Source organism: Tenrec ecaudatus, chromosome 4 (genome assembly GCF_050624435.1).
Source record: "Tenrec ecaudatus isolate mTenEca1 chromosome 4, mTenEca1.hap1, whole genome shotgun sequence".
Classification (NCBI taxonomy): domain Eukaryota; kingdom Metazoa; phylum Chordata; class Mammalia; order Afrosoricida; family Tenrecidae; genus Tenrec; species Tenrec ecaudatus.
Window position 1 is genome coordinate 202,773,469 of NC_134533.1, and position 21,805 is coordinate 202,795,273.

General features: G+C 53.1%; 1 protein-coding gene across 2 annotated transcripts; it reads right to left on the reverse strand.

Moving 5' to 3' along the window:
* Window positions 1-4,349: 4,349 nt before the first annotated feature.
* MON1A (MON1 vesicular trafficking associated A) lies at window positions 4,350-20,057 on the reverse strand. 2 transcript variants are annotated; one of them, XM_075547391.1, is made up of 6 exons: window positions 19,744-20,057; window positions 8,877-9,013; window positions 6,812-7,297; window positions 5,510-6,275; window positions 4,746-4,893; window positions 4,350-4,631 (listed from the first exon to the last, which is right to left on the reverse strand). In XM_075547391.1, exons 2-6 carry the CDS (start codon window positions 9,001-9,003, stop codon window positions 4,491-4,493), a joined length of 1,668 nt encoding a protein of 555 aa, XP_075403506.1. In that variant the 5' UTR covers window positions 9,004-9,013; window positions 19,744-20,057; the 3' UTR covers window positions 4,350-4,490. The 2 variants fall into 2 exon arrangements, with proteins under 2 accessions (XP_075403506.1, XP_075403507.1); XM_075547392.1 differs by lacking the exon at window positions 19,744-20,057 and adding an exon at window positions 14,016-14,140.
* Between the last annotated feature and the right edge of the window lie 1,748 nt (window positions 20,058-21,805).

Sequence of the window (21,805 nt, forward strand, 5' to 3'; positions counted from 1 at the left end):
TCCCTGGGCTGTTATCTCTACAAGAGTAGATCTCCCATCCCCTCACAGAGGGGTCTAGGGGAGGAGATGAGTTAGTCAGGGTGCGATGTAGCACCGATGAAGAATACAGCTTTCCCACAGTTCCTAAATGCTTCCTCCCCCACAACTACCATGATCCGAATTCTACCTTGCAAGTCTGGATAGAGCAGAAGATGTACACTGGTGCAGATAGGAGCTGGAGGCACAGGAATCCAGGGTGGATGATACCTTCAGGACCAGGGGTGTGAGGGGCGATACTGGGAGAGTAAAGGGTGAGTGGGTTGGAAAGGGGAACCGATTATAAGGATCTACATGTGACCTCCTCCCTGGGAGACAGACAACAGAAAAGGGGGTGAAGGGAGACGCCGGATAGGGCAAGATATGACAAAATAATAATTTATAAATTATCAAGGGCTCATGAGGGAGGGGGCAGCAGGAAGGGAGGGGGAAAAAAGAGGACCGGATGCAAAGGGCTTAAGTGGAGAGCAAATTCTTTGAAAATGATTAGGGCAAAGAATGTACAGATGTGCTTTATACAATTGATGTGTGTATATGTATGGATTGTGATAAGAGTTGTATGAGTCCCTAATAAAATGTTTTTTTGTTGTTTTTTTTTAAAAAGAGATCTCCCTCTGAGCTAGCGGCTAAGTGTTTAAACATTTTACTTAGAATAAAACTCCAACTTGTTGTCCTCATGTGGACTCTGGTCATAGGGACCCTGCGGGTAGAACTACTCCTTTGGGGAGCAGGGTTTCCAAGGCTATTGATCTTGCATGGGACCAAAAAGTCTCATCTTTCTCCCCAAGGAGTGGCTGGTGGGCTGGAACTGCTGACCTTACAGGATTAACAGCTCCATGGGAAACCCACTAGTTCACCGGGCTTCTAGGGTAGCCGTTGTAAATGCTTAGAGCCTTTTCTCTTCTCACAGCTTGGATGGCATCTCCTCCAGGAAGCTTTCCTGGCTGAGGGTGTGCCAGGCCTCGCTCCTGGGTCCCAGAGTCCCTCTGCTGTACACTCACCCTAGCAGACTTACTTCACTCCGGATCCCTGACTCTGCCCCCCCCCCCACCCAAGGGAGCTCTGTGAAGACCTAGTGATGAACAGCAGGGATCAGCCACACTCAGGGAGGTGCTGGAGGACCTCCCTGAGCTGTGTAAAAAGCTCTCCTTCGAGAATTGGCCTGGAATTAAATAAACATCCAGTGAGAACCAGGGTGTGGGTCCTACGTTCCTTTGGTCAACAAGTCTAAAGATAGTCAAGCAAGGCATCTGGCTGGTGCCAGGACCCAGGTTCCCCGGGACCTCCTCTCAGCTGCAGAGGTTCAGAGACTTCTGAAGGTTATGGCCAGGCTTATACAGCACCCCTCCTCCTGCCCATTTCCACCCCCCATTCATTATCAGGGGTGTCGCAATCATCAGTTGGTCCTCCACTGCCCCCATGTGGTCATGCTCAGCGCCCACTCAGCCTCCTCAATTGAGGCCCACAGGAGTCCCTTTCCCTCCTCATTGGCCTGCTCTGCAGTAGGGAAGGGGGCAAGTTATGGGGAATGGGGTATGCCTCCCAGAGGGGAAGGCAACCGGACTGACCCACAGCCAGCGAGCTCAGCACCTGCCCTTCTGTCCCTGGAAGGAGAGCTAGACTCTGCCCTCCCTCGGTTCTGACACTACCCTGAGGCCTAGGCCCAGCCTCTTTCTCTGACAGAGATCTCAGCTGTAATAGCGAGGAGACTCTTCACCCACAATAGACTGAGTCATTCCCCAGCTTTAAAACCTTCCCTGCCAGACTTACCTGGGACCCCAGCACCTTGGTCATGCAGATTCCACTGTCAATCAGTCATGCTAGCTTCTGGGCCTTTCTTGTTTGCCCAGCATCCCTTCCCTGACCCCCAAACAGTAACCCCACCCTCTTAAGTGTCCCTCGGCTGGGCTGCCCGAGTCTAGAATAAGTGCTGAGTGACAGCAGCTGAGGCAGGGGTCAGGGAGGCTAGGGGGGGGGCAGGTCAGAGGCATACAGACATCCTCCCTGAGGGCAGTTGTTAGTCACCAGACTACAGGGTAGGCCCTGCTGTGGGAGACAATAAACTATTTCTCCCTGAGGCCTGTGACCAAGCTTCTCACTCTACCAATAATGATCTCTATCAGTTGAGTCAGGGAACAGGCCAAACTGACTCTGTGACATCCAAAGTTAAGTTATCCGCCCATCTTATCACATGTATACCCCCAATCTCTCCTCTCGTGATTGCATGTATGTCCCTAGACCACCCCCTCTCATTACTGTATTACCTATGGCACAACCCCTCCTGTGATGTATGTCCTCACCTGTAACTAGGGGGCTTGCATGTCCCGAGAGAATATAAAAAGCCTGGGCTAGCATTAAAGGGGCTCTCCCTCCACGCGGACCACCAAACGGGCCTGAGGTGACCATGCTGCCATGAATCGTGTCTGACTCCATTTATTTCTACATTTCTCTTCTATCTCTCACGCTCTCTATAACTTTACTAAAATCCTTACTTATTATCGCTGTACAATTGCGCCTATTGGACCCGTGATGATGTGTTAGGGGCTGGCTTCCCCTGACAGGGGCAAGTTATAGGGGAAGGGGTATGCCTCCCAGAGGGGAAGGCAACCGGTCTGACCCACAGCCAGCGAGCTCAGCACCTGCCCTTCTGTCCCTGGAAGGAGAGCTAGACTCTGCCCTCCCTCGGTTCTGACACTACCCTGAGGCCTAGGCCCAGCCTCTTTCTCTGACAGAGATCTCAGCTGTAATAGCGAGGAGACTCTTCACCCACAATAGACTGAGTCATTCCCCAGCTTTAAAACCTTCCCTGCCAGACTTACCTGGGACCCCAGCACCTTGGTCATGCAGATTCCACTGTCAATCAGTCATGCTAGCTTCTGGGCCTTTCTTGTTTGCCCAGCATCCCTTCCCTGACCCCCAAACAGTAACCCCACCCTCTTAAGTGCCCCGTTGCCTTCATCTGTGTCCCTCGGCTGGGCTGCCCGAGTCTAGAATAAGTGCTGAGTGACAGCAGCTGAGGGCAGGGGTCAGGGAGGCTAGCAGGGGCACTTAGTGAGTGGCCAGTCCCCAGAACAACAGTGACTGTCCGGGACAGCTGGGCTGGTATCATCCTGGCCCTAAAGGGAGTGGTTTGGTGCCCAGGCCAGGGGCAAGGAAAGGCAGAGAGACCAGTTAATGACAGATGAGACCCATGGCCAGCGTGCAGGGTGAGAGCAGCTCCCAAGGCTGTGACCGCTTCCTAGAAACTCAGGGTGGCCTGGCATTGTACCTGTCCTTGTCGGGTTCAGGGGAGGGGTGCCACTTCCATGCCACATAGTCTCCAACCTGGGGTGGCTAAGGGACAGAACACCTTGACCCCTCAGAGAGACACAAGGGTGATCCTTCAGACAACATGAAGATCACAAAACTCAGGGGCTGATGTTCTCCTGTAAACACTTCCTAGGCCTTTCACTCCCCCCACCCAATGACATGGATAAGTTGCAGCAGACCGGAAGAGCTCCTCCACAGCAAGATGCAGACCTCCCTTTCTGACCCTGGGCTCTGCCCAAAGGAGAGCACGGTGAGTCAACAGGGCCAGTCTTCCGGATGTCCACGGTACTCCCAACAGAGCTGATGATGCCAGGAAGCAGGGTCCCCAAGAAGCACCCTAGTGTATCTAGAGGACATGGCCTATTTTAGGGCAGGGCCCACGCCTGCCCCAAGGTCAGCCGGGCCTTCTCTCAGGCCCTAGCTCGCTTTTAGGACCATTCCGAGGAATGTGCTGAGTGGACGTAGGCCAGCTAAGGAGGACAGCCCTTCACTTCCCAGGAAGGCTTAGCAAGGGCAGTTTCCCCAGAGGCCTACGGGTTACAGGGGAGGCTGGGTTCTGGAGGTCGGCTGAACACCAGGCCATTCTAACATGGACTTGCACGCATGCTAGGACTCAGACCCCCACCCCCACCCCAGGCCAGACGGCACCTGTGTATCTACAGCAGTCCATCAAGTAGCTGCCTGGCCAGGACTCCCTGAATGGTTGATTCCTTGGGGGTATGAAGCTGGGGTCCCTCCCAGGAGTGAGAGGAGAGGCACAAGAAGCTCCCACTGAGTACAGGTGTAGGGCTGTGCCAGTGTACAGGCCAGTGGGGTACCTGAGAACCCTTTCTATGTGCAGCGCTTTAGTGCCTGCCTCTGAGCAGTGGAAGAAGGTGCAGAGCAGGTGTGCACATGCCCCAGCGCACACGGAGGACTGCAGAGGAGGAGCCGGTGCCCGTGGGTGGGAGTGATACTGATTTGCTGAAGTATACGCAGTGACAGGTCCTGACAAATGTCTTTCCCAAAGCATTTTAATGCACATACCAGCCCACAGCAGTCCCTGACTGCTGGCTAGGGAACGCTAGCCCCGCCTGGAGGCTTCCAAGGCTCCCAGCCCCTGGCCCCAAGCAAACCCGGGAAGGTGGAGCCTGCACATATTCCCATCAGTAGGTGAGGGGCGTGAGGATGAAGAGGCGGTCTTCCTCTTTGCGGATCCAGCGCATCAGTTTATGGATGGCGTTCACGGCAGAGGCCTTGGTCCCCAGGGGGCTGTAGCACATGTAGAGCTCAAAGGCACCTGTCACCTGGAGGGAAGAGGGGGCGGGGCGTACCGGGTGGTTGGTCATCCAGGCTGGAGGTCCCTCAGGGCCCCTGCCCAGACGCCCAACGAGTCCCCGCCGTGTGGAGGGCTGCCTTACCCAGGCCAGGAGGTTCTCATTAGGCCCCGTGTAGTAGATGGTCTTGAGGGGGCGCGAGGCATTGTGGGCACGGCTGTGCAAGTACTGGTAGAGGCCCAGCAGCCGCTCCTGCTCTTCCTCACTCGTGTACGGAGCCTCAATTTCAGGGCTGCAGATGGGAGGGTGGTTTGCAAAGGGATGACGTCTATTGTCTTCCCGAGAACTCTAGAAACACCGATTTCCAGTGTCTTTTCTCACCCTGGCTGAAAAAAGTTAGTCTGCACTTGGGTGTCAAAGACTGAGTGGGACAGTTCTGGAATGGAGGCAATGACGGGCATTCTGGGCTAAAAGAGCATTACTGGAGACGAAAATGCCACCCCTGGCCCCGCCCCTCTGTCAAGGCAAGAGTTGCGGGAGAGAGAGGCTCTGTGGCCTGGGCTGAGGCATCACCAGGCTTAAGGCAGCACAGCTCCAGGACAAGAAAGCCAGGAAGGAGACCCGTGTTCTAGCTTCCTTCCTGGGAAAACTGGGTCCTTCGGGGTCTTCTGGGTATCGAAATGGAGGTTCATGGCCCTGGGGAGTATGGTGAGGGGAGTCTGGATCCCTGGGACCAGAGCAAACTAGATCTGCGTTCAGATCCATTTCCAGAGGGACCAAGGGGCCGTCACCTTCAAGCTGCCCCTCCAATAACTCCAGGGCTCGGATATGACCAGTCCCTGCCCTCCTCCCCTCCCCTCCCCATGTTCCTGCCTCCCTCAATCAGTGCCCCCAAGATCCTCCCTCACCTGGTGAACAGTCCCGAGCTCTTAGATTTGTAGAGGAAATGGCGCAGGTCTGGGATGCCCACTTGGGCCACGCTGTAGTAAGGCGTTCGCAAGGCCTCGCGCAGGGCCAGGTGGGCTCCACGCTTGCGCAGACGCTCTTGGAAGCGGCGCCGGCAGTCAGAGACCGCAAAGAAGTCCTCGCGGTCGGTGGAAACCAGCAGCAGGCAGAGGTCTGTATCGGGCTCCAAGTACGAGATGTGTACGTGGAAGAAGCCGGCGGCGTTGAATTTGGGCAGGCACACGGGCGTCCAGGCCTCGCCCTCGCGGAAGGACGAGGACGAACTGATGAGGTTGAAGAGCAAGTGCAGATCGATGGGGTGCAGGAACTGGTCCTTCCGGCGCACGAGCGCCACCAGCTGGTTGCGCGCCAGCAGGATGGAGAAGACGAGGCTGCGCGCCCGCGCCTGCTGCAGGCTGGCGCTCACCACGTCGCGCACGGCGGCGGCGACGGGCAGGCAGCGCGCCGCGCCCATCAGGAAGCTGGGGTCGCGGGCCATGAGCTGTAACAGGTTGTCGGTGATCCGCTCGGAGCCCGAGAGCAGGCGGCGCAGGTCGTAGTTCTGCTTCTGCTGGAAGATGTGGCTCAGCTGCGCGCCCGTTAGAAGGCTCAGGATCTGGTAGTAGATGTACAGCAGCTCCTGCGCCAACTCCTGCGCGGACTGCCGCGTGCGCGCCACCGCCACCAGCACCAGCGGGCTGCGGCGTACGAAGACCACCTTGTAGCCATCTGAGGGTGGGGGTGGGGGCATGGGGTCAGCCTTAGAACCGCCGGGATTGCTCCTGCTGCTGGGAACCTGCCTGCCTGCCTGCCTTTCAGGCCAGCTGCCTCCTCCGCTCCAGCCTCAGAGCTCAGCATACAGGAGGGGCTTAAGGAAGAGGAGCCTAAGAACAGCGGCCACCTCCACTGCCCTATCTCCCTGAAGGCTGGTTCCTGCCATCTGCCCCACACTGACGGGCCGAGTCTGAAACGTGGAGGCAGGCGAGCACTTCCAAAAGATCACATTTCCAAGCTAAGGCAACTAACTGGGAAGGGTTGGGCGGGAATCAGGACCTGAGTTGTTTTTTTTGGGGGGGAAGTGGGGTTGGGTGGTTTGTTATCCACCCCTAGGCTATTCTCACCCATTTCAAGGGCGCAGCCCATGGCACCTTTGACCCTCACAAGAACTCTCTGAGGCAGGCAGTGTTCCTGGCTCCCGTACAGAGGCTCAGAGAGTACATCCCAGCCCTCTAGTGCATCACTGGTCCCCTCCTGGGGCGGCTCACCTGCGTGGATGGAGCGTATGGCGTTCTTGTCCGCCTCCAGGAAGGACACCAGGGCCACCATAACGCCCATGGTGCTGGAAAGTGCCTCCTCTGACCCGTAGCGGGAGTACACGGGCTTCCCGGCCTCACTGAGCACGAAGACATGCTTCTGGTGCAGGCGCCAGGCCTCAGTGGCATCCTCCTCATCCCCCTCAGTCGTGCCCTCCCTTGAGGGCTCTGTGGCTGGTCGCCCAGTTGCCCCCGGGGGCTCTGACCAGTCCTCAGAGCTGCCTGGCAGCATCTCCTCCTGCAGGTCACGGGCCACACCCGTTAGCTGGGTGCTCAGCTCGCTGAAGTCCTGGCTGATCTGTCGCATGTCTGCAGGCAGTGGAGGGGCACTTCCAGCACCTTCCTGGGGGCTTTCCCCAGACATCTCGCCGGTCTCAGACTCAGTCAGGTCCTCATAGGAACGGGCGTGGACGAACATGGCACCCTCTTGCCCTGCACCTGCAGCCAAAGCATGGGTGTTTAGAGGGGAAGCGGCCGGCACATATCCCCACCAGCAGGGTACTTTCAATAGCCACTCTAACTTGACCGACTGTCCTGCTGGGACCAAGCGTCTGTGTCTTCCCGCCGTAGGCTGCCATGGATCCTTCGGTATAAGCCTGACGATCTCCTCCCATCACACTGCAAGTAAGACCCACCCTCCTACCACCACGGTGGCAGCTAGGATCTGGTTGCTTCCCTCCCTCCCAGCTTGCAGTCCACTGGAAGCCTCTCCTAGGCACAGTGGCCTTCATCCATGTGTTCCTCGAGCCCCCTCCACACGCCCCCGCCTTGGGACCGCTGAGCCTTCTGGTCAAATGACCCTTTCACAGGGGTCACCTGATTCATCACAGTAGCAATGAAAATAGCTTTATGGTTGGGGGTCACCACAACATGAGGCACTGTATTGAAGGGTCGCGGCATCAGGAAGGTTGAGAACCACCGCCTTAGTAGTCCTTACTGCCTTAGTGGTCCTTACTCTTACCTGCGAGCAGGCACCTCCAGCTCTCAGCTCAGATGTCACCTCCCCATCTGACTGCTTACCCCCGGCGGGACTCCCTGTCCCTTTTCCCTCTGTGATTTCTCTTGCGCACTCAGCAGAGTGGGGCTCCTGTGAGGGCAGGGACCTGGCTGTGCACTGCTGTGTACCCAGTGCTGTGTTCACTGAAGGACCCTCAGGGGTAAGGCCTCCCCACCCCAATTCAGACCAAGCTTCCTAACCAACTCCATGGTCATAGCTCCTCCAGGGCAGGGACCATGGTTGTTGTCCTTTTCTGATATCTTTTGTGCATGTGTGTAACAGAACAGTGAAAGAGATCTATCCTGAGCCTCTATTATTATAAACTGTGGCCCTGTGGGCACGAGGCCAGCAGTTCAACCCCCCCGACTGCTTTGTGGGCGAAAGACGAGGCAGTCTGCTCCCGAGGGAGGTAGAGGCTCAGAAACCCTGCATGGGGTTGCTATGGGTTATGTTACAAATTTGGCACTGGAGACACGCGTGTCCTTTGTTCAGTAGGCGCACGGTCTTGTGGAGGGAAGAGGTGACATTTCAGCAGAGAGCGGGGCAGGGAAAGCCAGGGAGGTACACCCCACTGTAGCCCAGTGGCTCTCAACCTTCCTAATGTCTTAGCCCTTTCATACACTTCCTCATGTCGTGGTGGCCCCCAACCATAAATCTTTCTGTTGCTACTTCATAACTTTAATTTTGCTAGTGTTATGAATTGGAAGACCCCTGTGAAAGGGTCGTTCAGCCCCCAAAGGGGTTGGAACCCACAGGTTGAGAAGCGCTGCCGTAGACGTAGGGGACAGGTGAAGCTTCTGCATGGGCTTTACAGGGTGAGCGGCCCAGCAGGGAGGTGGAGAGGAAGGTGAGAAGCAGACTGAGCCTGCTCCACACAGTAGACTCAAGCACCTGGCAATCATCCAACGCTTAAGTGTACACATGCGTGAAGGAGTGGAGTGGGAGGGAAAGAGTGGCCGGGAATTCTAGTTGCCCTGTGGCTGCTCAGCTGTCAGCTACCAGCGCTGCACCCCTACCTACCTGGCTCCATCCCCTGGGCCAGTCCTGGCGTGGGGCTCTCGGCTCTCTCCACACTGTGCCCATCAGAAGGTGCCAAAGTGCCATCAGGGCATTCGCTGCTTCTCTTCCTCTGCACCTCAGCAGCCATTCTCCTGCTCCTATGGGGCAAAGGGAGGCATTATGGAGGTGAAGGAAGATGGGGGTGCCGTTGCCAGAGTCACTGGCCTACTGAATACGGTGAAGTCGACCCCTTTCCACAGCTGCTGCTAAGGTCCTCCGTTCCGCCCAGGAAGCTAAGGTCGCATGGGGATGAAGCGCTCGCTCTCAGCCTGGCAGCCACCAACCCAGTGCTCACCGGCTCCATGGGACCATCTTAGAGGTGCCTGCTCTCTACTTGGCCCACACCTGCTGGGGTAACGTCCATGGAGTATAAGATCAATGTCCTCACTAAAGTAGCTGCTGTAGGGGGTTAGCCTTTCTGGCTTGGCTTGTTTGCAGCCAACACCAACTTCAGGAGCCTTATTTGCAATCCACTCTGCACAGGGGGAGGCCCCAGCCTCCATTGCTGCCCCAGCCAAAGAGAAGATGGAAGCACAAGGAGACTGTGAGCACTCCAGTGATGGGGGTGATGACATGGGCTCTGTTCTCTGTGACAAAGCCCCCTTGGCAATATGTTCAGCATGGAAACACACATGCACACGCACGCACACACACAGAGCGAAGCGTCCCTGTCCAAGCTCCAGCTTACTCAAACTTCTGGTGAGCAGGTTCCGAGTATTTCCCTCTAGAAAATTAGATATGTTGTTCTTCTTCTGACTATGGAAGGAAGAGAAATCCATTGTAGGAAACTGGGAAAATGTAGACGTGTAACGAAATAAGTTACCAGATTCATTCCCATCACTCCGTCTCCCACTCAACTTCGGTAAGTTTCCTTCCAGTTTTTTTAGAATGGGCATAACTCATAACTTGCTGACGCTCCCGGAGTGCCTAGGAGGCAAACTAAGAATTGTAGCTGGACCAAGTTGTCTAGTGCGGCCCGCTCCTCTCGGAGGGGCATGTCGGGGCTCCTCTCCGCTGAGGTTTATCGCAGAGGGACCTGAGCCTAAGCGAACATACACGTGACTCCCAGGGTCCCCCACAGGAAGGAAGCAGTGGACCTGGGCACTGAGAACAATTCCGCATCCTGGGATCTTTTACTGCGCATTGCATGGCAATGTCCCCCTCCTCACCTGGGTATCAAGAGTGCTCATGCTTTGGTGGGGACAGTTAGGAATCTGCAGAGGAAGGAAAGATTCACAGATAACAGGCTTGATTGACTTCAGGTGGAAGCCTTGCTTTTCTCCAGATACTCTTTTGTACCCTTTGACCTTGGGCCTTTCGGATGAAAAACAACCACAGACAGGACAGCTCTCAGTGCCCACTGGATGGCCACGGCAGACTCACTGGTCCCAGGATCCTTCCTCAGCCTCAGGGCCAGGTGGGGGCAGCCACAAGTGAGCAATAGGGGGAACTAAGCTGGAGGGCTCAGAGGAGGCCAGCCTCGGGCAGGGCCCTTGAGTGGCAGGCTGCGGGGTTTTGGAGAAGGGGTTCCATCAGAGGCTCCCCTTTAAAAGGGAAGCTGGTGTCTCCTGAGAAGGATGCTGCAGGGGCCTGGAAGGGACTGTTGGGAATGTGTACCTAGAGCAGACTCCACCCCTGCCCTCCCAGAGCACAGGGCCCTAGGACAATACCTGGCCTTGTCCTTTACTGGTTCTGTGGCCTTGCTCAAGTGGCTCCACCCTGACCCTGCTTTAACAAACACGATGAAAAGAGTGAGCTCACACAGAGCCCCCTCATGACTGAAGCATGAGGCTACCTGGCCCCTGGCATATCTGTACCCAAGACCCTGCTCTGGACTGCCCGCAGCTCCTGCCACAGCTCCTCATCCAAAGAATGGACTATCAAGCTCTTTTTTGGGGGGTGGGGAGCATTTTTGTTTTAAACCAGTGAATTCTTTCTTCGGATGAATCTTTTGTAGACGCTCCATTCAGAGCTTCTATCCAGAGACAGGAAGGAAGCTAGGCTGCAGAAGTTATGGGGACTGCTGGCCAATAGTACTGTCCCATCCCCACAAAGCAGGACCATCCATCTTTCGGGAACCTAGGTAGTCCTGCTGGGTAAGCTTCGGACTGCTTATGACAGTGGTTCTCAACCTTCCTAACACCGTGACCCTTTCATAGAGTTCCTCATGTCGTGACCCCACCCGTACACTTAACTTTCGTTGCTATTTCATCACTATAATTTTGCTACTGTTATGAATTGGCAACCCCCGTGAAAGGGTCGTTCAACCCCCAAAGGGGCCACAACCCACAGGTTGAGAACCACTGACTTATGGCAAGGTTGGCAGTTCAAATCTACCAGCCCCTCTGTGAGAAGGGACCCTAGATAGAGCATTAAGAGTTGGAATCAACTTGATGGCAGCGGATTTGGAATGTATCAACTTTGGTGGGGGGGCCCCACAATGAAGAGTTAGACTTCCAGGAAAGGGACAGAGCCCAGAAAAATCAGTCTAAGACCATTACTTGACAATGGGCCAGAGGAGCTGAGAAGTGACATGTCCTCCACGACCCTCTAGGAAGGCTCCTCTGAGCTCAAGCCCAAGAGGCCATCGCAGACACACCAGAGCGGCCTTGCCATCCCACATGATTCGGGGCAGTATGTGGCAAGGATAGTAGGGCATGTCTAGGTCTTGAGCCAGACACCCCAGGGCACATGAGGGTGCCAAGTAGGACAGGACTTCACAGAGCTGTCCTGGACACCAAGGGGGGCTGCACTTGTGCAGGGTGACCTCAGAGACAGGAATCTGCCCGAGCAGGCAGAGGGTATACTGCTATGGTTGGTTCCAGGATTACAGGCAGGGCTTCTGGACCTGGGTCCCTGGTGGTAGACCTGGATTGGCATGTGCCTTTCTATTTCTCCCTGGGGAAAGGATCCAGATCCACAATTGTAAGCGGAAATACTCCCACAATCTGATATGCGTGCCCTTCCCCCTTGTAGCAGTGACATCATCTCCTGTCAACTTGGAGCGAAGGAATAGAGCGAAAGTCTAGCCTGTCAATCAGGCCATAGCCAATGATGCCTCTGTGTGGGCGTGCCCTTCTGCTGAGGATTCTGGGGACTCCTGTCTTCCTCCCTGGGCGCGGGACATATGCTTTCTCTTGGCATCCACAGTCCTGTGGACAAGCCACATGGAGACACACTGATAGCAGCCGGAGCCCTGGAGCCGGAGGAGCCATGTGGAGGTACGCCAGCACGGAGATGCTTCCACCACACTGGATCCACAAGATTTTCCACCCACCAGCCTGTGATCTTCCTACATTTTGCATCATTGCAGGTGCTGTGTGAGTCTGAAGAGGAATTTATGGACTGGTATTGGACGTATGGGCTAACATCGGACTTATGGACTTGATCTGGACTGGGCTGGGATGTTTTCTTAATATACAATTGCTCTTTCGTATAAAGCTCTTTCTTACACACACATGAGCCTCCCTGGATTTGTTTCTCTAGTCAACCTGGACTAACACACCCCTGCTCTAGCCAGCCACTTCCTACCTTCTCTCCTCAAACTTCTGTCAGAGCCCATGTTCACAGAGAGCCGACCTCACCTTTCATTTCACTTAGGAAAAGATGATGCAATTTCTAGATGTCCCCCTCCCCCCGGGGTTCCCCTCCTCCCTAAGTGCCCCAGTTCCACGTCCTTCCGCCACCCCGGCCCAAGGCTTCAGCAGCTGTCCCTCCCTCTGCGCAATCAGCAGCCTCCCCTTCTCTCCAGTCTGTCACCAAGATGTGGACATCTCTTCCATATCCCAAACACCCTCCCTGGGCGTGTCCGCGGGTGATCATCAATCAGTTGCACTTAGGATTGGTGGACGTGTCTGTATTCCGGCATGAGTTCGCTTAGGAAGTTAACGACAAAACAAGCCCTCCTCACTCTACACTACCCTCCACCTACCACCTCGTGTTACAGCCGCCCTTGTTAAAAAACAAACAAACATGTAAATAAGACTTAATATGTATATTAGGTTAGATGAGGCCAAATGTGCCCCAAATGGTAGATGTTCCACACTTCTGGAGTATTGTTTTACAGAGGCAAAGTCTGCCGTGCGTCTGGCAGCAATCTGGAGCCAGCAGCTCCCGCCCATGCACTGAGTATGCCCTCCAGACCAGGAGCATCTTTGCCCTGCCACACGGAGCACATGCCTTTCCTGTCACCTGGCAAGGGAAGGCAGAGCTAGAGGGTCCTAGTGGCCTGGAGGTTGAAATCTCTCTTGTTGCTGTGCTACAAAGCCTCCGCCCGTCCGCCCGTCGGGCATGTACAATTCAGAGACCCTGAAGACATCCAATGGTGCAGCCATCCTTACACCCTTTGCCAAGTCGTCCTTCCGGCATTGACAGACTCACTGCCCCGTAACGCTCTGATCTGAGCTTGTGAGTTGCTGTTGTCAATTTCCTCCCACAGATTTTATAAAAGAGTATAAGGCTCAAGGTAGACTTTTTGTTTGTTTGTTTTAGTTAAGGGAAACTACTGTTTGGTTTTAAGAACTTCGAGCAATGTTTGGGCTCAAAGTTTAAAGATGATCTCAGAGGAGTGGAGTCCTGGTTACGACAGCCTCCATCGCTCTAGAAAGTCTGCAGTCTGAGAATTTGCAATTCCGCTCTGAATTTCCATCCCTATTTTTGATCAATCAAAATAGTCAGTAAGAGTGGCTGGCCATCACACACAACTTCTGGTTTCCAGCTCTTTAACTACTGCAGCCTGCTTAGGCCAGAATTAGCCAGACAGCCAGGTGGGGCTGGACAGTATGGGGAGCTAGCTCACAGATAGCTGGCAACCATGAAGTGCTTCTGTCACATACAGCCTCCAGCTGCTCCCATTCCAGCTCAAGCCCAGCCCCATCACTCCCACACTGCTCCCACCAAGGGGCCAATGACCTCCCCTTCCTCCCTCAGAAGCAACCCCTGTTTCCTGTGCTGTTCATTAGGTGAGGCTGACTCATGGAGACTCTGAAAATCACTGGGTCCTATGCCATCCTCCCAGTATTCTCTTTGTGGAGCCTGGTGTTCCTCCATTCGCCCACCCTCTACTTTGCCAAGTTTGGTGTCCTCCAGGGACTGACCCACCTAATCTGGCCGATTGTTTCCTGTCTCTTGAAGTACTTGCTCCTCTCAGCTTCTGGCACACCACTCTCCTTCTGTGGTCTTCTTTGGCCCCACGATCGCTCTCTCCGAGCCCCCTGCGAAGCTCCTTTTCTAGAGAGAAACCCAGAATTTGGTCCTTGGACCCCTTTCTGTCTCCACTCAACCTGTGGTGATCTCATTCCCTCTCACAGGTTTCAAATTCTACCCATTTAGATGACTGGAATTTTTATTTCTGGCCCCAATCTCTCTTCTAACTTCTCGAGGCACAAACCTCCAATTGTCCTCGCCTGTCCGATCATCAGCGCATAGTCAGACGTCCAAAACCCAACTTCTCGTCAACCCAAAACAAAAACACTTCCTCCTGCAGTTTTCACTATCTCAGTGAAAGATGACTCATCCTTCCGGTTGTTCACCCCAAAACCTTGGAATCATCCCCACACCTCAAGTACCCAACCATCACCAGACCCTATCAGCTAGAAGTCAGAATGCACGCCTACACCAGACAACAGCTCTCTAAATGACTCTTCCCTATACAATGGCGCTGGGTAGTGCCCATCTCCAGGTCTTCATGCCTTTGTGATTCCCCTCCCACATGGAGCAGGACTGATCTGTGTATCCAATAGCAGGGTGTGAACATAACACTGTGTGATTTCTGACACTAGGTCGTAAAAGACACAGTGACTTCCACCTTGCTCACTTAGCTCACTCTCTCTGGGAGAAGTTACCAACCATGTGGTGAGGAAACTCAAGCAGCCTGTGGAGAGAGACTGAGCACTCCTGCCAACAGGCAGCGCCGACCTGAGTGGGTATTTTGTAAGCGAATCATGCTGACATTCCTAAGTCCCAGTCATGCTTTTAGATGGGAGACCCTCAACTTATACCGGCCAGCCAAGCTGCTTCCAAATTCTTAACCTACACAAACGATAGGAAATCATAAATATTTGTTGTTTTAAACTGCTACATTTTGGGGTGACTTGTTACATGCCAATAACTAACTAATACGCCAATTTTGTATTTAATAGATTCAACCTATGTTTACATATAAACATATGTAAGTTTATGTATTCAAAACACCATCAGCATTTTAACATTCGAGGCTCAAATTATACACATAACTATACAATGCAGAACTCCTTAAAAAACCAGAGCTTTACAGTTTACAGAGTACCGTATATACTCATGTATAAGCCGAGTTTTTCAGCACAAAAAATGTGCTGAAAAACTGAGGTTTGGCTTATACACAGGTCAGTGGTACCCCAGTGAGGTGTAACATCTCGCTGGGACCCCCGACGGGAAGAGCGCCCGTTATCTCGCGGGTGATTGCTGTTTCTTTGCTGTTCATTTAAAGCCCCACTGACACTGCAGGGCTTTGAATGTTTGTTTACTCACATCTAACCAATCAGAGCCGTCCTATGACATATATCTTTGAATAAGCCTTTTAAAGACTGCGAAGGATGTGGCATGAATGGATGTCATCTGGTCAAACCCGACTAACAAAAGGAGGAAATCTCATGAAGCCTGACATAGAGTTAATAGCGAAGTGGGCTCGAGATGCATGGGAAAACATTCTAGAGGACATGGTGCGACGTGCCTTCCAGAAATGTAGTATTAGTAATGCTATGGATGGCAGTGAAGACTGCACTTTGTATGAAAATGACAGCAGTGATGGTGATGACGGCGATCTCAGTGAGGACAGCATCTATGATGACCTCACACCAGCTGAAGCTCTGCATTGGGATACGGATGATGATGAGGAATCCAGTTTTGAAGGATTTTAACGCTTTACATTTTAGCTTGGTTGCTGATTGAGCTCAGGAAATAGTACTCTTAAGGTATCATTGTTGATACCTTATTGTTTTTGTTGAATCTATTTTCCACTTACTGTGCTGGTTTACTAATGTTAAATGACTTGTCCTTTTATGTTTTTTTAACTTAAAATAAATATTTAAATGCATTACCCCACTGATGTCTCAATTTTTAGTAATTTTATTTTCATTTGTTTTGAGTATTGAAACTCACCAATAGCTTCTGCATTTTCTACCCTAGGCTTATACTCGAGTCAATCAGTTTTTCTGGTTTCCCAGGTAATAATTAGGTACCTCGGCTTATACTCCGGTTGGCTTATATTCGAGTATATACGGTACTTAACATTTTGATTGTTTGAGGACTTTTCCATATATATATATATTCAAATTATATTTCAACCATTCATGTGAGTCACAGAGTACTATGATAAATTCATTGAAACCCTTATTGAACAAAAAGTATCCAACCAGGAAGCCTTTGTTTCTGGACTTGGCCTCCAGCTGGGTTACAGACAACCGAAGGTGGTGTCTCTCTATGTCTGCCCTGAGGAATTCGGAACCCTTCGCGCCATCGAGGGACTCAAACTATGTTCCTTTTAAATGTTCTCGGAGTCTGGGGAACAACCACCACCTAGGGGCAAGATCAGGGCTCTAGAGTGGGCGGGGGAGGGTCCCCACACAATGTCCGGACAGCCCTGGCCACCCTCGGACAGTGAGCAGGTGCACGCTGTGAGGGCCAGGGATTCTCCGTGCAACTTGCCTGGCCTCCTCACCGGGGCAGCTTTCAGTTTTCTGACAACTTCACAATAAGCCCACATGCTTGCCTTGGGTCCTTCCAGAAAACCTATGAAGATGGTCCCTTTGGAATCCAAAAATGCAGTTGCCATCACCTTTGGAGCCGACCTCTCTGCCCAGCAGATTCCCTCAGAAGCCACTGTTTGGATTGGACTTTAAACAAAACATCCTCATGAGACTGAAGCCGTCACCCCCACCACCCTGGCTATAGAGACATGGGGAAGCTCCTTGTGTTGGGCATAATGTACATGGTTTCTCAGCCTTGTGGCTAAGATCATGCATGTATGGACTAGAGCCCTAGGAGCAACACTTTTCACCTATCCTCACACAACTGATGGAAGATCACTGATTGCCAGTCGAAGGGGCTGACTGACCGATCTCGCCACGACTGCCCAGCACTGAAGCGGCATGGCAACTGCATCCAAGCAACAGACCCCGTTGTCATGGGGAGGGAATGGCTTAAGCTTTTCACTTCTGGAAATTAAAGTTCATTTCACACACACACTTATGTAATTACATACGTCCTGTGCTGCTATCACACCATTTATTCTTCCTGAGCATCCGGATTAGAAGTAGCTCCCCTTGCACACCGATTCTGTGGTCGTGCCATGAAAATCACCTATTTCCCATCTAATCTAGCTTTCACTTTAGGTGAATTGTTGGTGACTTGGGGTTGCTATGTCAAGCATCACAATGTTCCCATTTAACATGATGTGAAATGAAGACCCTCTGGAGTGATGTCCAGGAGCCTGTCTAACTTTCATGGAACAGACTCCGGATAGTGAGAAAGGCCGATAGTGGCAATCTGACCACTTCTCACCCCCTCCACCACTAGTCCACTGGTTCGAGCCACCACTCTCTCCCCCAACTGCTGCAACAAGGTCGTCAGCAGTCTTCCCACCTCTGGTCTTGTCCCTGCAGTGTGTCCTCACGGCACTCAACTTGATCTCTTGAAACTGACAGTGGATCCTATTATTATCTGTCCCCTCTACCCACTCTGCTCCAGCCCAGTCCCATTGGCCTCACAGCTTTCCTCAGGGATCCTGACCATTCTTTCAGGGGCCCACACTGATCTTTCTGCCTGGACCACACCTCCCTGCTTTGCTCCCTGCCTCCCACCTTACCTCTTCTACTGCCTGGTGAGATAGCTGCTTGACTATCACCTCAGGGCCTTCAGGTCGCCTTGCCAGCATTATCTTATCAGAGACAACTTTCTGCAATACCCTGCTCCTTACCCTCCCCGTTCTACTTTCTCTCCACCAAAGGTCACCCTGTGACCGGCCACACTTTCATAATGGCCAGCTCCTCACACAATAGTTTAAACCACGTTGGCCAAAAAAAAAACATATGTGGAAGGAAGAGCTAAGATCTGAGGTTGAGCTACCTGGTCTCCACATTTAGAAGGTGGTCTCTGGAAAGAGATCCCCTGCTTGTGGGGACACTTGTGCTTAGGAGTACTCCCGTGTTCAGGAGCAATGACCCTGGAATCACAGGGGTCTGGGTCGAGCTGGCCTGGCTTTCTCATCTGTAAAATGAAGATAATAATAGGACCAACTTCTTGGGTTGTGGACGATTGGCAGAAGCCAGTAGCAGTGGTTGGTTAGTCCAGAGTAGGCATATACACTGAGCTGCTGTCAGCACTGCAGCACAGCTATTCCCACTGAGCACTGTGCTAAGAGTGGCTGTTCCTATACACTGATCCAGCGGCCGTTGCCTTAAGAACCAAGCCTTTGAGAGTGTATGCAGCCTATGCCAGGCCCTGAGTGAACTGGCTATGGCAAACATGCTTCTGATCTCAAGCCAGGGGTGTGTGTGACCTAGTGACCTACCCTGTGCTATCTGGCTGAAGAGCTACCTATGGCCCTAGGGCTAGGAGTCCCTCTAAGCTATCTCGCTGAGTTGCAAGGACAAACCACTGGCTCTAGGTTGCTTCAGGAAAGCTCTCCCTAATTCAGCTCCTTGATCTGTCCCATGTCCCCGACCTATGGCTTTGCACCTCTGGCTCAGAGATTGAAGGGGCTATAGTGGTTGACTCCTAACCTGAGGGACTACTATCAACTGGTTCCCTGTGGGCCTCCCTTGGTCAAGCCCATCTGCTAGGCCACTTACATCAGGGGTGCAGGTTCTGCTGGCTGGGAGCCAGTGATTGTCTCCTGTCACCTGGGATTATTTAGCATCTCCAAGACCGCTTACTTACTAGCCAGCAGCTCAGATCACACAAAACCCTGTCTGAACATTTACTCTGGAAACTCAGGGAGGGGAGTCAAGTGACCCCACATCAAAACCACCCCAAACCTCCATTGATGTCATAGCCTGAGTGGTTGAAGCTCCTGAGTGGCTGGACCCGGAGCAGTGGGACAAGGTGAGGTCCACTGGGACCAGCCCCAGATTCCCTCCTGGGGACTCTTCTCATGTAACTTATCTGAGAGCCCTCAAGCCTTGGCTCACACTAGAAGTGGGAGTGGCATGCAAGGGCCCCACCCTCCTGGGTCCTACAACCTTTGCTCCCTAGTTCAGGCTACACCTTCATGCTTCCGGGAGTGGTCTACCTGGGAGGGGGGCATAGCAAATGGTGGTGGAGACACCTCAGACAGCTCAGGTGAGGCCGTCTGCGCCGCGGTACTCCTTCAGGCAGAGAGCATGGCCTGATCCTTGTCACTGCTGACAGCCACTCCCCTCTCTGACAAAGGCTGCTCACTTTCTCTCAGCAAACTTGAGTCCAGAAAGGATGACCCCGCCGATCAAAGAGGCATTTCAGACTTCCCCGGCCAGGGCACCTGACAGCAGCGTCTCCCGCTCCAGGTCTTCCTAAGGACTGCACAGCTCACCCCACTGTCCCCTCGGAAGCTTTTTGGGAAGATGCTCTGGGTGCCTAAGGAGCGGTGGTATCGGGGTCACAGTCCCAGGAAGGACCTCGCCCTCCGAAAGGGTGGGTTCCAGGCCTCGCCTTTTGTATTTCCCAGCCGGGGATGCTAGTTGAATGTAGGAAGACCCAGTCCTCAAATCGTAGACAGCAGGGCCCCCAGGCTGGAAGCCCTCTCTCTCCAAGGATGAGAACATTCGGGTCTCTCAGCAGCCCCCAGGCCACGTGGGTTGGCTGTCCGACTCACCTGTTTCTCCAGTGGGGGGCTGGGGGGTGAGGGCGCAGGACACACAGAAAGTGCTGGTTACAGCCCTCTGCTGGGCTCTTGGAGGGGCACGAGGGTCCGGCCCGGTCCCGCCTCAGAGCGCAGAATCGCGGGGCCACACTTCCCTGCGGACGCAGACATGGCCACAACGCGGTCACTGTGTCCTCCTGCCGCCCCTCTGCTCGCAGCCAGCTCAGGAAGACAGCGCGCTCCCGGTTCTCGCGGCGGAGGCCCGGCTCCAGGCTCCCGGCCCGGTCCGCTCCCGGGGTGCAGTGTGGGAAATGTAGTCCGCCGCCCGCGGCGCCAGCAGGACGACTCCGTGCGCCGGGTCCCGGCGGCGCAGGGGGCGGGACCTGACCGGGTAAGGGCGTGGCCTCTCCAGGCCCCGCCTTCTGCCCCCGAGCGGGCCCGGGCTCACCAAACTCTGTGGCCACTCCCAGCCTCTATACTCAAGCCAGCTCGAGATTTCTTTCTTTTTTTTTTTGAATCTTTTTTTAGGGGCTCATACAACCCATCACAATCCATACATACATCAATTGTGTAAAGCACATTTGTACATTCATTGCCCTCATCATTCTCAAAACATTTGCTCTCAACTTAAGCCCCTGGCATCAGCTCCTCATTTTTTCCCTCCCTCCCCGCTCCCCACTCCGAGATTTATTTCAAGAAAGGATTTATTTTTCTATTTCCTGTCGTGCTTGGAGAAAGACTGTAAGTTTCATTGTTTGTGTGTCAACCCTCTGTCAACGAGATGGATTTCAACGAGATGGATTGACGCAATGGAACAGTTGTGAGGATGTATTGGGGGTCCGCTGTGGGTCGGAGCCTACTCAGCGGCACCCACCGACCACATTACTCTGATCCTTGCCAAAACATCAACTTGGCCACGTTTTAACATACTCCAGAGCAGTAGTAGTTTTAACTATGATAGCACACGGGACGCCCGGGAATAAGTTAAAAAGTTCACACCAGTGTGCCTTTATTCAAAACTAAATGTCTTTAAGCATGCCTGCAGCGTCAGCGTATGACTGCTCGCTCAGTAAAACACTTCTCCGAGTCTCACTGGGTAGCTTTCAATAAAAATGATATTTTGTTGTGCCATAAGCAAAAATGATTTTGAGGGCAGAGCTCATACCAAGTGTTAACAAAACTCAAGTTGATATCTTACCAAACCATCGAAAGTTTGCAAAAAAACTTATGGGAACACTGTCTCCCATAAAACAACATTTTTGCGGTGTGAGGGGTGGGTGTGGGTGGCTCAATGATTTTAAGGAAGGAGGACCATCAACTTCAACGCAAGAAAGAACTTGGCGCTCAAGTCCCAGACCTGACTGGAGACCATTGACGTGATGTCCGGGGACAGTGGAGGCTTCACATCCCTCCGCCCCGCCAGTTTTGGCCTTCACCAGCTTTTGACTTGATGGATGCCAAAAGCATTATTTGGAGATGAGCTAGCTCAGGAGCTTATCTTTCCATCAGTCCTTTCCACGAATAAAAGCTGAAAAAGAGATGATTTTATGAAACGAATGACAACCAGGGACGCCTCTTGAGTCTACCTGCATGACTCAGGGTGCAGGTCCCATGAAAACAGTGGTTTGAGGGAATCTCTTGGGTCAGCTAAAATCAGGGCAGAGAGGACGGCTTGGGAGGTGATGGCAACTCATCTTTGGCATTCCGAAGGGGAAACCTGAGGCACCCCCAAGGTTGCTGAATATTACCCTAATCTCTTTACATCAGATCAGACCACACTTGGGATTAGGAGGATGAGTAGAATGTTTTCTTTTACAAAGAAGTTTTAGAGACTTGGAAACTGCATTGGTGAAGCCAGGAAAGTAGGGTCTGGTCACTCTGTGACGGTAGTGCCCATCACTATGATGGATCTCATCACTCTGACGGTAGTGTGGCCGTTAAGTTTTTCTTTCAGCTTGGTATACCGAGAAGATAGACGTGGGAGTCCAACCTATCAATCAGGTCACAGCCTAATGACATATCCCCAGGGGTGTTGACCTATTTATAGGAGACCTAGTGGGGAGCTGGTTTCTCG

What these genes read in the sequence shown, in the direction of transcription:
- MON1A (XM_075547391.1), bottom strand. Translation starts at nt 9,003, where the DNA reads ATGGCTGCTGAGGTGCAGAGGAAGAGAAGCAGCGAATGCCCTGATGGC. An exon ending in GGCCCAGGGGATGGAGCCAG is followed by an intron (nt 7,298 to 8,876) that starts GTAGGTAGGGGT and finishes CTTTGGCTGCAG; the next exon opens with GTGCAGGGCAAGAGGGTGCC. An exon ending in CATACGCTCCATCCACGCAG is followed by an intron (nt 6,276 to 6,811) that starts GTGAGCCGCCCC and finishes CCCCACCCTCAG; the next exon opens with ATGGCTACAAGGTGGTCTTC.